General features: G+C 42.5%; 1 protein-coding gene across 4 annotated transcripts in view; it reads left to right on the plus strand.

Annotated features, from left to right (window-relative positions):
• The first annotated feature begins 11,158 nt into the window (after positions 1-11,158).
• TOP2B (DNA topoisomerase II beta) overlaps positions 11,159-15,692 on the plus strand; it is a 61,531-nt gene continuing 56,997 nt past the window's right edge. For 2 of the 4 annotated variants that reach the window (XM_084216008.1, XM_084216011.1), the window contains exon 1: positions 11,160-11,502. In XM_084216008.1, the coding sequence (XP_084072134.1) occupies positions 11,443-11,502 (60 nt within the window). In that variant the 5' untranslated portion in view covers positions 11,160-11,442. Of the gene's footprint in view, positions 11,503-15,692 lie in introns of all 4 variants that reach the window. The other 2 variants (XM_084216010.1, XM_084216009.1) reach the window with 2 other exon arrangements.

A 15,692-nucleotide genomic window follows, 5' to 3' on the forward strand; every position in this document is an offset into this window, starting at 1 on the left:
TGGAAACAGACTAAGAAACACTTGCCAGAATACATTTACCTTTTCTACTTTTGATTTTCTTCATTTCACATACAGGACTGATTACCAGTCATGTGAGGAAATTCAATCTTTTTTAAGTATTCAGTGAAAAATACAAAGTCCATCTGTGAACAGAGCATGGAGACAACATGTATGCCAGTGAAAGAGTGGCTGAAAGATTTTGAATATGGAAAAAAGTAATATTCATTTCTAAAGATAATGAGATTTACTGGCACATGATAACCAATTCAGTGGAAATCAACTAGAACCTCTTCTGTTCCAAGGATTGAATGTTAAATCCATAACTGGGGAATATTTTATTGAAAAAGTTGTATGGAAGGGACACTCCAGCCATGTAGTGTTTGTGGGTGGAGCAGGAGTAACTATGAGCAGAACTGGCCAGTGGATTTTGTGTTTAACACACATTAGAATGAGAAAACCAGGACTAGCACTACATAGTAGCATTAGCTGTACTAGTGGTGAGATGGAGGGATTCTACAGTGAAACATAAGCAGATGTTTTGTCCATCTTTTGGAAAATTCCTTTGTTTAACATGTGATGTCAGCTGTCTCCTGGAATAACCCTCACTGTTGTCTTCACTCTTAAAAGCCCTTCCAAATTTCCCTTTTTCTAAACTAGTAGTTTTTCATCCTTTGAAGCAGTGTCTGCAGTGGCAATCAAGGCAACTTCCCAGTTCCTCATAGGTAACATCTGAAGGCTTCTGCACCATCCCTGGATTCTGTCCTTTTCTCTCTTCCCTGGTGTATCATCACAGGCTGGTACCCCAACCCCATACATGTATTCCCTAGTTTATGACAGCTGCTGTTCCCTCTCTGGTGGGCAGTGGGAGAAGCTGTGAGGATGACAGTAGCATGGTCTGCTGAGGGAGTTCCTTGAATGTGGTTCTCTAAATTTACCACAGTCTTTGTTGTTAGAAGATTTTATTCATCTATCATTTTATTTCTTACTTGCTTTTTGTGTTGTGTCATTGTGTAGTCACCCCACTCCCCATGGCACAACTGAAGCCTCAGCCCTTATCATTCCAGGAATGTGTCCCTCTCTGGTATCTAATTTTGTTCCAGTATTGTTCTGGTTCCCACCAAGGGTAGCCTGCTGCAGGCCTGGTAACAAGCCTTTCCTCACATAATTTTGAGATCCACTGTCCTCCAGGAGCCTGAGAGGTGATGTGGGGCCCACAAAGCAGGGGAAAGCAAAGCAGCAGCCATTTTAAGGGAAGGGTTTTAGGACCAACCTTACAACCTAGTGTTTTGGTATGTCTGTGCATATAATTCAAAAGGGCAATGAAGATCCTGACCAAATTAAATAAGCAGATTTTACTGCATGAAGGAATTGCCATGGAAATTCAAAGAACTGAATGAATGACTATACATTAAGTTTGCATGCTGTGCTGCAGCTATCTGTTGTAAGGCTGTGAATGCTGTTGTATATTCAATTTAACTCCAGAGAATAACCCAAACAAATGCTGAATTTAGAACAATATTTTTATTTCATGTCTTTTTGAAAGATTAACTATTGCTTTTTAGAAATATGTGAAGGCCTGTAGGAGTGGAAATGCAAAGCACAGCATTCACCCCATTAACATGCTAATTCATTTGGAAGGAACTGAAAAAGTAGTTTCACCTATTTTATTTGCATGTCCCTGCTAGTCTGTTACAGAACCTGTTAAGCCACCATGTCCGTGGCATAGTTTAACAACCCTGGAGGGAGCATCAACCTTAGGGATCGTGGGATGTCCCACCATGTACAGCATGGGAGTAGCATAGGTCAAGGGTGGGATGACAGGCACTGCAGTCTTCCTGTTTGTGAAGCACAGAGGAGTGATCATAGATGAGCAGGGCAGATTGAAGCATGGAGTGGGAGGGGGAGGGAGTGCTGTGTTCCGCATGTACGCTCCGTTGGGAGAACGTCTTGCACCAGGCAGCCTGGGAGTGCTGTGTGCTGTGCCTGGCTAAGGAGATGTTTGGCTTTGTGGCTAAAAGCAGTCATGCTGGTTTGGTGAAGCAGCTCAGAGCTGAAGCATGTGCCATGGATTATGTGTGAGTGCTTCAGCTTGTGCTATGTTCCCATGGGTTGGTTAACGTGCCTGCCTCTTTGGCCCGTGGCTGTGCTCCATCTTTACTGTAATCAACGAGCTGGTGTGGCTCAGGCTTTGCTGTACTTCAGCAACAACTATCAGGAAAGAAAGCATTGTTTGCTCTGAATTCTTTCAATTCTGCACAGCAACTCAAAATTAATACCTTCAATTATTTGGGAGAATGGATTGTTTGATTAGAGAGCTGAGGAAAGCTTTATGATTTGAGAATTAACTGTCGCAAAGAACCATATGTATGCAATTGATTTCTTAAACTTTAACTATTCTATGACTTCAAGTAATTTCATTGTGTTTTCAGCCTTTATGCCAGTGTGCTCTTTCATCATCATTACTCATGTCCCAGAGAACTGAGTCCAAGATATTTTGGGAGAAATTATAGAAAATGAGCAATTTAAAAAAAGACAGGTTGGCAAAGCAGTGGAATTCTCATGCATGAGAATTAACAAATGGCTTTTCAATAAACTAACTGTAAGATGTAAAGTAAAAAAGGAGCTTCCATGCTTCTTATTATGAGTCACAAGAGAAATGAACTCAGCAAAAAATGTCATGTTTCAGTAGCGTGTCCAACATGTCTCAAAGGGTACAGAATATAAAAGAATCTGTAATAATATATCTGTATTTTCCCAAAGAACTAACGTTAGTACTGAAAGTAAAGTATTCCAAAGTAAATGGAATTCTGACATGATTAGTGTCAAATAGTTTCAAAACCTGCTAGAAAATACATTGATACATAAACTCCATGTTCTAATTTAAGACATGTTAGAAAAAGGAAAATGTTGAATGGGATGGAAACTGATACTATGTTGAAATTTCTGGGTAATGTGTATTGCCTTTTCATGAAAACCTGATGAATTCATTGTACTTTTTACCTGGAAATAGAAGAATGTGAGCAGCAGTAAAAACCAAGGTAAAAGGAACCATATTACTTTCAGATAAATTTCAAGAGCTTCAGAGCTTCCCACTCTTCAAAGGCTTTCTGCAATAAAAGTTTCCAGCAGAAGAGCATATGTGGAATAAAAAAGCTCAGTAAAAACCAACTAAATGAAAAGGAAGGTGAGTTGTTATTACGGTTCTATAGCATGATGGTAGAACTTGGACGTGAGCTTACTATGAGGCACAGTACAGGAAATGTATTCTCTCTAGCTGTTATCTAGGAACACGGGGTATCACTAAGTTGTTCCTTGAAAAATTATTTTTAAAAAATGAGGATTGTGATTATAGTATAACAGTTAACAGATCTGTTGCAAAAATAGATATGCTGCCTTTTTTGACACTTAGGTCTGTCGGGAAGATAAAAACATACAGTACCTTTTCTTTGCTTCATTGTTTGCAAGAAATGAACGAATAGTGTAAAAAAACCTGCATTGATGAAAAACATTTTCCTTTACTGTTCTGCAAGTTAAATCCACAGTGGATTTCAAAAAGAAATATATAAAATAATGAGGACTACAGCATCCATATTGTTTAGGTTAAAAACCCCCACAGGGGTGCATGTATATCAAAGCAAGTTACTTTTAACACATCCTGTAGATAAAAAACTTTTTTCTAGAACATTAAAGTGAATTCACAAATTACTAAAGCACATATATTCAAAGTCATTCAAAAGACTGCTTTCCTTCACAGGTGACAGCCAGGAATCCTAAATCAAAGAAAGAAATGCTGTGAACAGGATGCAGCTTTCTGAGGTGCTTAGAAATGGAAAGATGCTTTTGGAAACCATACTGGATTGAAGACCTAGACTGAGACTCTAATAAAAATATGGCATAGGAAAGTGCTGGCTAAATGATGCTTAAGCAGTCAAACACATTGTCCTGGCCAGTACTGAAAGCTGTTGCTACTGCAACTTCTGCTACCTCTACTAGCAGTGACTACAGCTGTAGTGAGCAAGAGGCGGATGATTTTGATGATGGATCTGGATGATTTTACCTCATCTGAAAACTGAGGTAATGTGTTTTTACATTTCTCTTAAGAAAAACAGGAGTGCACTAAGGAGCAGGAAGTATCTGCAGAGCTGATCGGAGCAATGTAAGGTATGTAGTAGAAAGAGAATTTAAGCAGTGTTAATTGGGTAAAAATAGAACAGGAGACCATAACCTAAACATGAAATCATGTTTAATGTGTTGCATTTGATGCTTTATTTACCCATTCACCAAGTAAATACAGCAAGACTAAAATGCTAAGCAGAAATACCACTATTAAAAAAAGTCATGGAGGATGGCTGCATGGTACTAGGAGTGAAACATTCAAGACCCAGAAATACCAATGTGTTAAAGAATCTAAAGGGAGAATAAAAGATTTTTTAATGAATTTCTGATCACCTTTGCTTAATAATAATAACACCTAAGGAAAATAGAAAAGTGCATGAAGCAGCTAGCAGTGACCATTTTAAAATACTGCTTGCCCAGTCACCCAAGCTGTTGAATTACTCAACTCCTACTGAAATAAATAGGAACTGCTGCTGCTGAGCCTTATTATAAATGAGGCCGCCTTAGAAATTATTGAATAGCTAATCTATAACAAGTAATTGTTAGGGAGTTGTAAATTCAGATGCTTATTGTTAAGTGGGTGGCTGAGTCTTGGCCATATTTTACCTGTTTTGCTATACCCTTTATTTTTTTTAGTTGAAGCATGCATCTTATTTTTGCAATTACTTTCTCAACAATTTCTGAAAAATTAATTCTCAAAAGCCTTGGAATAGTCTGATGACATAGGTAATCTGAAACAATGCAGTTAAGGAAAGAGAATTATTAGTGAACAGGTTACTGGAAAGAATAACAACTTAAGTCATCTAGAAAAGAATACTGACAAAAGAGTATTATTGCATAAACTTCCTTTTCTAAACTGCCTTGTAATTCTCAGAAGAATATGGTGAGCACATTCCCTGTGCTGTGGGCTATAAAAGAGTAATTCAAATTTTAGGCCATCTAGTACCAAATCAAAACCACCATGGTCTAGTAATTCAAAGCATTTCATCAGTCTAAACTCAAGCTGCCAGTACAAATGGGTTTCTTCATGAATTTGATGGATAGGTATGTGCAAACTCCCTGTCTGTGGTTCTGCTATTCTGTGCCTGACTGGACCCTTCACAGTAACTCCTGACTTTTCTTTTTGTTAGTTACTACTTCTTGTCTTCCCCACTTTCTGTGCTCAGGTCTATCATTTGCTCATGTGTCCCTACCCTAGTCCTCTTTCAGAAGGATGTTCATGGGTCATTCACCCAACTCTTTTGTTGCTCTTTGCCTCAGACATTCATTTGTTGAAGTATTCCAAAACTTGTGGCCTCCTTCTCTTTCTGCCTTTGACCTTAGCATAAACTATGTGGGTACACTGGCCACACTTCAATTACATGCTCTGCCTTGGTGGAGATTGAGCCATCTGCCTCTCTTGGGTCTTTCTTGAGACTTTTCTCTTTTTGGGTTACCACAAGAACCACACAACTCCCTTCTGAGAAAGGGAATGCAACGCCCTGACCTAGTCATCATTGATTCTAGTCAAAACTGGTGATACTATGAAGCTGTACAGAAAAGCTTGCCCTTTCTATTTCCTCCTCATAATAAGTCAAAACATTATGTGTCAGAGATGGTTGACTTTCAGCTCAAGAGAGCAAAGTACCATTTCTTTAGACATTTCCCAGTATAGTGGGCTTCTCTGCTGTCCACATCACTCATCATTTTCCCCCACGGATTCAACATATCCACATGTGCCTTGTATAGAAAAAAACTCCTTCACCTTCCTGTCATTCCAGGAATGACCAGACATGACCTTCTGCTATTAGGAAGCAGTCTTGATACTCACTCAAAATCTAGAATGGATTTCTGTCTGGGAGACTGGAGAAATACACTGGTAATAGATACCTTCAATGAGCCAGAAGAGTCTTGCTGGGTAAAAATGAATTGCCACTCACACATTCTTGCCCAAACAGTCCTGTTTGGGTGAACTGCTAGGAAAAAACTTGCATGTTTTAGTCAAAAGAAAATTCTGATTTGGAAAAAGAGAGCTCCTAAAGGAGCCCTAAACAGAGGGCTGGGATAGAGGGACAGTAAGAAAGGAATATGTGGCTAACATCAGAAAAGCTTCTCAAGGAAATACTGCATGCTTTGCAGTATTCATCACCCTGAGCTCAAGGGAGTGCCTTACTGAATGGCATGACATGCCCAAACCTTGCTGGCTGTTTACATTCTCCACACTGATTACAATGCCATAATGCAGTTGGTGATTCCCAGCTCCAAATCTCAGGAATCTCCTCTCAGCTCAGTGTAACTGCTGAGATGGCCACTGCTATTTCACGTATGTTCTGCACAGACCTCAAAATACATCACCTTCTCCATTCTGTGGTTTTTTCCATTGATTTTGTCCCTTCAGGCATTTGCATGTTTTCCAACTGCCACCAACTCTTCTAAAAGACTCAGTGTTAATAGCATGGATAGTAATTCTACTGATGTTGAGAATTTCTCCCAGTATGGCCGGCTCCGCTTCCCCTGCTTTACCTCTGCATGCAACTTCTCTTGCTGTGTATGGTCACTGCACAAGGGAGCTTAGTCCTATACAAGGAATTTTGATACACATATATTTAATTTCTATGACCAGCCTCTGCCGAAGCAACAACTTTGTTTATGCTGCTCAGTGAAAGTGTGTCACAATTTAAGACTGAGCTGACAGTGAGGAGACTGGGTGGACTTGGATACTAAAGCCCTTCTAGTCACAGATAAATATTTAACGTTTACAAGTGACTCAGCTTCCCTGTTCTGTGTGAGAGGCCAAGCATGTCAGTGCGATGGTCTCTAACCCAGCCTGCCTCTCCTGCAGTAGGGAGGTGGTGCCATCCAGGAGGAGGTCAGGTGGGTCAGTGCAGCAGTCCCAGCCATGTGATGGGCAGTCCAGGATGGAGCCCAGGGGTACCTGTAGCTAACCCTGGGGATTCTGCTGGACCTCTTACGTGGCAACAACCTGGCAGGTAGCATTCACAGCGTGCTCCACTTGAGTTTTCCACACCTCTGCCAACAGCACAGCACTTAACAGGTTAATCACCAGAGGAAGAATTGGAGGGTAAACAGGGTTCAAGCCGTCCAAACCCTCTGTCAGACTGTCACAAGTGGAACATTGTTTCTGAAGGATTAAGATGGAAATGACCTGATGCTTTTCAAGAGACTGGTTGTAGGACAGTCTGGCCCCAGGAACAGCTACTAACAGAAGTGCCACGGACACATCGGGTATGTCAGTCCTGGGCACAGTTCAGCTGAGAGTGTTGGGCAGTGCATTGACAGTGCACACCCACAGAAAACCACTAGTGTGGCCTCTTGCTAATTCAACAAAGGTGTTTGAGATACAATTGTGTAAGAACATGTGACCTGGCTGAATTTATAGTGATAGGTTTTGGAACTGTGGCCTGAAGGTCATTCACAATCAACACAGTACAAGTATGTTGGTCACTCTCATATTGTACTGTCACAACCCTACTCAATAATTTGGTCAATTATTTCAAAATTATGTTAATGATATATAATGAAATTTAAAAATACAGTAGAATATGGAAATTATTATTTTAGATATTTAATATTAAAATATGCAATGTTTGTTTATACCTCATTACAACTACATACAATGTGGAATGTATAATGTAATGGGCATAAACTTAGTTTCATGAATATTTTAGCACAAAATTATGCTTTTTCCTGTGTAGTTTGCAGAAACAGGAGAGCTGTCGTTGGTTGTTTAAGTAAGTGCTTGTATCTGAGTATGTTCACAGATTAGATAAATGTACATAGTTTCACAAATAGTCATATTTTAGGCCCTTTAAATCTGAGTCCAGAAAAGCCACATAGGAAGAAAAGATTTTATTAGATAGTAAACTAGAAGCAGCAAATAACTTAGAAATAGATGGGAAGTTTGTATATACCAAGTATAGAAATGCTTAAAGATCATACATACAGCTGTCTTACTGCTTAAATGATTGAACAAAAAGTAGTATTACAATAAATATTTTGCTTACTAAAAGCAGTAGTGAAACTGGTTTAAGTAGATCATTGTTTTGAAAGCCTCTAGGGTACTTCTATTTATGTTATGGTCTACAACTATGAGGACAAGGAAATCTCCAATGAATTGAAATAGGACTTTGTGTGTACTATCTCAAGGGGATTATTAATTTAAAATGTCACACAGTAAGTGTGAAGTATTTGACAGGAACTGGTAATGCATGATTCGGGCAGGTTGCATCCAGTAAAGTAATTCCACTCCTATCAAAATGTTATGGCACTTGAATTTGATTCATGCTCAAATCTACTTCTATGTTTGTTTTAACAGGGATCTCTTAAAATGTGATGAGCAATCTCATTTCACTGCTTCACCTCTGCAGCCCACAGAAGCAGCTGCTTTTAGTCTCTTGAGAACTTTGTCCCACAATCCTACATGACTAGCAATGCAACCACTCAGCGTACACATGTAAGTATTAGGGATAAAACCAACATCAACAATAAGCCAGTAACATGCTGTGCAGCTAGTGTAGCATAGGATGAGAATTAAATAAAATCCAACCTGGACGAAGTAATTTCAAAGACTAAAGAAAATGCTTGAGGGAACATCAGCATTTCCTCATAAATCTGCTCCAGTGTGACACAGACTGAACATGTCTGACCATGCATGTTCAAAGACCAGTAACTGCCAAGAAGAAACTCCCTCTGTCTCTCTCTAATTTATATGGAATTGGCTCCCTTCAAGTGAGATTGCTATCTTCTGCTCTGCTCGCATTGCAAAAGGCACACTTCCCACACTAAGAGCAACGTATTTACTAAACAACTGGAGCTAATGAAAACATAGTACACTAATGTTTGGGTCTTGCTCTTTTTCTGCTGAATACAAGTAATGGTCCTCCACCGATGTAAAAAGCTTTGAACAGAGGCACTCCTTCTGTTTTCACTGATCCATACAATATTCATTGCAGCAGTTTACTGTGCATGATTCATTTTAATGGTTCCTACATATAAATTTGAGATTTTGGTAAAAAAAAAAATCAACACGGTTCTAATCAGCAAGCACAAAATTCTGAAGCACTAGGCATAACCCTGCAAGTGGTTCTGCAAGAAATACTCTTTATCTTGCCAAAAGTAGAAGAAAACACAGCCTACAGCTCAGAGGTACATGCAGCTGCCTGAAACTAGGCTGGAACAGATAACTTACTGTCCCTTCTAGGCAGATGCCATTATTTTCCATAATCCCTATGCAGCACTTAGATATTAGTTTAATAGCTTCCTTAGAAACTGGCAGAGTAAAATTATGCTAAATAAGCAATATTTACTAGAAATTCTGCTGATCCTTCCCTTGAGGCATAATTGAATGTTACTACTGACTCCTCAAAAGTAGCTGCTCCATTTCCAATCCCTTTACTCCTTAGGAAAAGCATTTTGCAAAAAGGAAAAACCTTTAAATTATTGCTCTTCCTTTGAAATAGTTCTCTATTTGTCTGCTAGTTCAGACGCAGTGCTCCTACTGATCCCTCCTTTTGAGACTTTACATTCTTAATAATTCAAGGAGTGGAACAGGCTGGACTAGGGAGGTCCTTTGCATTTCACACAGCAGCATGAAAATTGCTAATTGAGAAGCTGTGTGTGCTGAAGCATTGTCACAAGATCTGGTTATAATATTTAGTTATATATGTAAGTATATATATATATTTGGTGCAAAGTACGTATACCTGTCCATATTTTTTGTGCTGATGCCTAAAATGACATGAATTTCGGGCTTTGTACACACACCGGTTAGACCTCGAAGCAGATGTTTTTTGGCCACAGCATTTTTTTCAAAACGGCGAACAGGGTTGTACGACACAGGGTTGTGTGCTGTGCACAGGACGGGGTGCTGTGCTGTGTGAGGACTTCACACGGTGATGCTCACATGTAGGATAAAGGTCTGTGAGCTGTCCGAGTTAAAGAGCTCCTCGGGCCGATCCCCAGAGTCCAGAAGAGGGCAGTGGATTGTAAACACTCTCCTGCCTGGAGCTCTGGGGCTTCCACCCTGCTAGTACCGCCGCAGGTCACAGGGGCGTCAATTGCAGGGACCAGTTACGGGGCTGGAGGAAAGGGGGGCAGCTGCCCGCCGTGCCCCCGAACAGCCGGCCCACCTACCGCATCACCTCTTCTCCGCCCCGCATCGCAGCATCATCCGCCCCGAACACCAGGGACACGGGACAGCCGTGCTCTGCCCACACCAATTCCCCTGTGCGGTCAAGGGAAAGGGAGGCATCTCCTTGCCCGCCGTCGCGGAGCGGGAAGATGAGCTGAGGGAGCCCGTCGCTGACTCGGTAGCTGAGCGCTGCTTCGCCGCTATCCCGATCCCGATCCAGCCGCCCGATCCCCACCCCTATCCCGATCCAACCGCTCCGCCGCTCCTCGCGCCGCCCCCCGCGCGCGCCGCAGCGCCCCCGTGCGGGCCGTTCGCGCCCTCTTGCCACACTCGGTGACGTCACACGCGGCCTCTCCTTCTGGCTTCTCGGATTGGCCGGCGCCCCGCGCAGCCTTCCCGCCTCCAGCGCGCGATTGGCGGGCCGGCCCGTGATTGGCGGCCACCAGGAACGGGGGGAGAAGAGGCCCGGGCCAGCTGCGCGGGGAGAAGCGGACGCCGAGCGGGGCCGGCGCGGTTATTTATTGTCTACGCGCGGTGTCCCGGCGGCTGCGGCGCTTCGGGGGTTGTGTGGGGAGAGGAGGGGGAGGAGGCGACGGCGGGGGAGCGGCACCGGGCGCTGGGACGCAGGGTGGAAAGAGGAGGGGAAGAAGGAGGGGGCCGGGCCAGCCCCGAGTGTGCGTGTGTGCGGGGGGCGCGAGGTCTGCGCGGGAGCGCGCGCGCGCGAGGGGCGGGAAGGGAGGGAGTGAACGAGGGAGGGAGGGGACGAGGGAGGAGGGAGGGAGGGGGAGATTTTTTTATTATTAATCTGTTTTCCGGGCCTTTGTGGCTGCGGGGGGGGGGGACGGCCCGGGGGTGAGGAGGAGGGCGGGAGGCAGCAGCGCTACGGCGGCGATAGCGGTGGCTGTTGTTGCCGCCGCTGCCGCCGCGAGGCGAAGGGACCGGCCCGTCGTCCCTTTAAACTAGGGAGAGCCGCAGGCCCGGCCGGGCCCTCCCTCTCTCCCTCTCGCTGCCTCCCCGCCGGCGGAAGGGGCGCTTTGTGCGGGCCCCTCGGCCGCCCTTCCTCCGTGCCGAGGCTCCGGTGAGGGCGGGAGAGGCGCGAAGGGCGGGCGCGGAGCGGCCCCAGGCGCGGTGTCGGTGCCGGCCCTCCCGGCCGCCTCCGAGCGCCCTCGCCTCGGCTGAGGAGAGACGGGCAGAAAATGGCAAAGTCTGGAGGAGGAGGAGGAGGAGGCGGCGGCAGCGGGGGACTGACTTGGGTGGTAAGTTGTGGGGCTGCATCTTGTTGTTCGTGGGTTTTGCTACTCGTGTTTTGTTATTATTACTATTATGTCTGTTTGCGTCCCTTGCGTGTGTGGAAAGAGCGCGGGTTGGCTTTGAAAGGAAGGAAGAAGCTGGGGTCTGGCGTGGAAAGCGAAGCGCTGTAGAGCCGTCGCTCTGTGGAGGGCTCCGGGGTAGGAGGAGGAGGTCAGGGCTTGGAATTGATGCTACAGGAGGGGAGATTTTATCCCTGTGGGGGGCTTCTCGTGGTGCTGGGAGCCGTATGGAAGAGGTCACTCTCTGAGCAAACAGGTGGGAAGCTCCCGGGGGTAGCGGGTGGGTCATCAGGGCTGTCTTGAAGTCGCTGTCCTCCAAAGCGAGATGTGGTCTGTCTGTCGTCCCGCCAGAGTTGTGGGTATTGCCTCTTATTTCTAGAGCAGAGCCTTTGCAGGCTAGCAGAGGGTCTTTGTGTTGATCCCATTTTCTTTTCCAACTGTGCGTGAAGACAATACCTGAAGTTCCCAAGTTTCAGAGACAGGAAGCAGGAGCTATGTACTTGCTGTTCCATCTTGGCATTCAACTTCATCATCCTCCAGAAGTTGTAACTCTGTAACAGACCCGAGAAGGGGGTGTTTTACTGCCTTTCCTGGATTGGTCGGAAGTATTAAGATTAGAGAGGGTGCTGGTGATGGCTCACTCTAGAATTGGTGAATCCTTTTGAACCTCCTTGTAGTCCTTTGGGAGTGCTGGCTCCCAGTGCTGAGGTGCTCCCCTCGTCAGTAGTAAAGAGCGGATGCTCTCAGGTTTTGGTGAGACCTGAGAGGAAGGAGGAGCAAAGGTGACCTGAAGGGGTCTGGTTCATCCAATCAGTAATTCCCCTGCCTTTCTCTTGCTCAGCATAGACGGGTAACTTCTTCAATGTTTAAGCAGAAGACACTAGATCTTGATGGACAGGTATCTTTAATCAGACACATGTGCTTTACAGAGGTGGGAACTTTTAACGAGTCTTGTTAAAGAGAATAACAGCAAACTTGTTCTTGTGTCCCTCTACATCTTGGACCTGTTGAAAATGAAGTATTATTGGAGTGAACAAATTCTGTGTGTTCTGATGGTGGACTATTTCCACGGATCTAATTACTGCATTTTGTGTTGGTAATTCTCTTTAATTTTAAAAAACTGGCAGTATGGAAAGGTATATTTAAAGAAATGTGCAAGTTTCTGGGTGTGCCACTTGAAATCACACAGTTTAGCCATGGGAACTAAGTTGAGATGCTAGTCTCCTTTCTTTTCACAATACTTTGCAATCTTTATCAACTGTGGTCTTTGGATGGCTCTTCAGAATTAAGATTTTACCATCTAGGTTTGACCAAGTAATTGAAAGTTTTACAGCTCATACAGAAAACTGCAGAATGAAGTGTGAAAATTACTGAATAGGCATTTTTATTGAAACATGTTCTTAAATGTAATGGGGTTGAAATTATGGTGAGTCAACAGTTTCCTACAACTGGAAATGATCAAACTTTTCATTCTCTAAAAGCCGTAGAAGTTAAAAGTGTTTTTGTCAACTCAAGAGTAGTTGTGGGGAAATAATCTGATTTTAGTTGAAACTGTGTTCATTTATTTTTTCAGAAAACAGTGGGACATTCTTTCTTTTTCTCATGTGCATTTTAAATGGTGAAGGTAGGATTTCTGAGCCGGCTCCTAAAACCAGACCTGTTCCGTATCAGCTGTAGAACACTGGCATGCAAAAGAACAATATTGTTGTAGCACTGAATTGAATAGGGCCATGGCCTGTTTGCCAGGCTGAAAAGGCCTGTTTGCCAGGCTGAAAAAAACCTTGATTTAGGTGGTGGTTCATTTGTAGATGATCATATGCTGTCCTTGAGGAGGGTGAGAGGGACAGAGGTCCCTGAAACAGAATAGTTTCAGCTGTCTGGCTTTAATCTGCTTGCCATATATCTGCTGGATATGCAACCACTTGCCGTTCAGTTGTAGGTCGTTTTGAAACCACCTTGATTTTTTTAGAATTCTTGCCTGTGTGTTGAAACCACCAGGATGCTTCTCTGTCTGAGTAATGTATTCTCTGTAGTTTGTGGTTTCTTAATAAGACCACGAGTTAAACAATTGAAGGGTAACAGAAGAAAGTCTGGCCCTAAAGATGAGGAATCATTTAAAACTTGGTGGGATGTTAATTTATGTTTCAAACTAGCAGATCCTGTGTACATAACCTAGTTGCTCACATTTTAGTAAAGAGTTGGATGTGCAGCTTCAGCTTTGGGTGTGATTCAAAGAGCATGCTTGTAGGTAGGAAAGAATTACATGCAGTTGTGAAAAAGGAAGGAGACTTCTTATAATAGAGAATTTACCCTAGAGTGAATTTCATAATGAGACATAATAAAAGCATCAGGTGATACCTAATTTTACTTTTAAAAGAAAGAAGAATTAAATGTTTATGGAAACAAACAGAAGTCATCTGTATTTTCAGCTGTAACAGGACTTGAAGAAATATATCTAGTTAGGCACAATTTCCAATGATGGGAACACATGAGAGTACAAAAACTGAACATGTGTATTGGGAAAATAATCTAGCGTTATTTAACTGGAGACAAACGAAGGTAACCTCTGATTTATAAAATGTACTTGCTTGGTTTTTTAATAGCTTTTTTTCCCCTTGGTCTCGATGATTTTCTGAGATCAGCTTGCAGCTCTGCACTCTGATATTGGTAGAAGGTGGAGTTTTGACAGAGTGATATAAATTAGTTTTGGTAGGTGATCTCCAAGTGTCACTCACAAAAGTGCTAAGTTGTATTAAGAGTTAACTAACTCTTAACGACTTAACTCTTAAGAGTTAAAGTGTGGATTTGTAACTAGGAGAGTTTTTTTTTTGTGAAACGTAATGGTGTTTTCTAATGCTAGAAAAACTTACTGTGAACAAAAGAAATAATTCTTCAGCCTCTGTGTGTGTTTAGGAACTGCAGAAAATGAATTGTAATGGCACAGTAATAGTACTTAATTGTTTTTATAAATATGCCTTTTATAGTGAAGGTGAAGTCATTGTAAGTAACACTTTGAAGTGCATTGGTTTTGATACAATGGTAATGTCTACAAAACTGAATATTTCAAACAAGCAACGTTTAATCACTTAATTCTGTCAGTGTCTTCAAGACTTTTTCCTTGGCCCTAAGAGCTATATGAGCCTTATAAAAGGAAGCTGAGAGTGCTGATAAAAATTTAGGACTTTGAACACTACTTCCACTTTCCTGTCCTTGTTGAAAGGGACAGGTTTTGACTCTAGGAAATGCTAGCTTAAAGTAAATATATGCTGAGTGTTCATGTGACTTCTCTTTTAAAAAGTATTATTAAAAAAAGTATCTACTCTTTGGATGGAGTGGAATGGAAATAATGTATATTATTAGTAGGTGGAAATATTGCGTATTTTTGGGTTATACTTCTTTGAATAAATATAGTAGCTGCATATTGGTAAGTGAAAAGAAGCAGCCTTTCTAATAATCTAAATTCAGACATAAGCATCTTTCAGAAGATTCAGAGTTTACATTAAAAATAAGGTAATTTTAACCTAATACTGTCTTTTTTTAAAATATGAAGACTGAATGTAATTGATAAGATAGTAGGCTCAATATATTTTTTTAAAAAGCACCAACAAATAAAGCCCACTCTAATCCTATTAAAGGGATCTTGTCTTTCTTTTATTGTTTCATTTGAAATCAAATACGTTTAACTTAATAAAGGGATGACTTTCAGTTTTATTTAGCTTTTAATACATTCTGAGAGGGTTAAAACAAGTGCTCCTCTTGAATAATGTCTGATAACTTCTAGTGATGTTATCAGACATTACCCAGTGCAGAAGCCATAACTCACTGGTTATGGCTTCTGCACTGGGTGGTTTTTAACTTTATGGGTAGGTTTTTTACATCGGAAATCTGAAGTGGATCTCTGCTGGCCTGAGGATCTGCCCATCACTGCTACACAGAACTTTGACCATTCCTCCGACTTGGGAGCGGGGCTTTTGGGTGGGAGCAACGCAGGAGTTCCCTTCTTCTGCCCATATAGTGCTTGGAGGGAGAGTGCTGGGCTGAGACAGCGTACCCAGGAGTTGCACTGTGTTACTGCTCTGTCATGGTCTGTTACTCTAAGCTATCAGGGTTCTCCCTGCCTCAAGTACAAACAGTTG

Source organism: Fringilla coelebs (genome assembly GCF_963513975.1).
Source record: "Fringilla coelebs genome assembly, chromosome: 1".
Classification (NCBI taxonomy): Eukaryota; Metazoa; Chordata; class Aves; order Passeriformes; family Fringillidae; genus Fringilla; species Fringilla coelebs.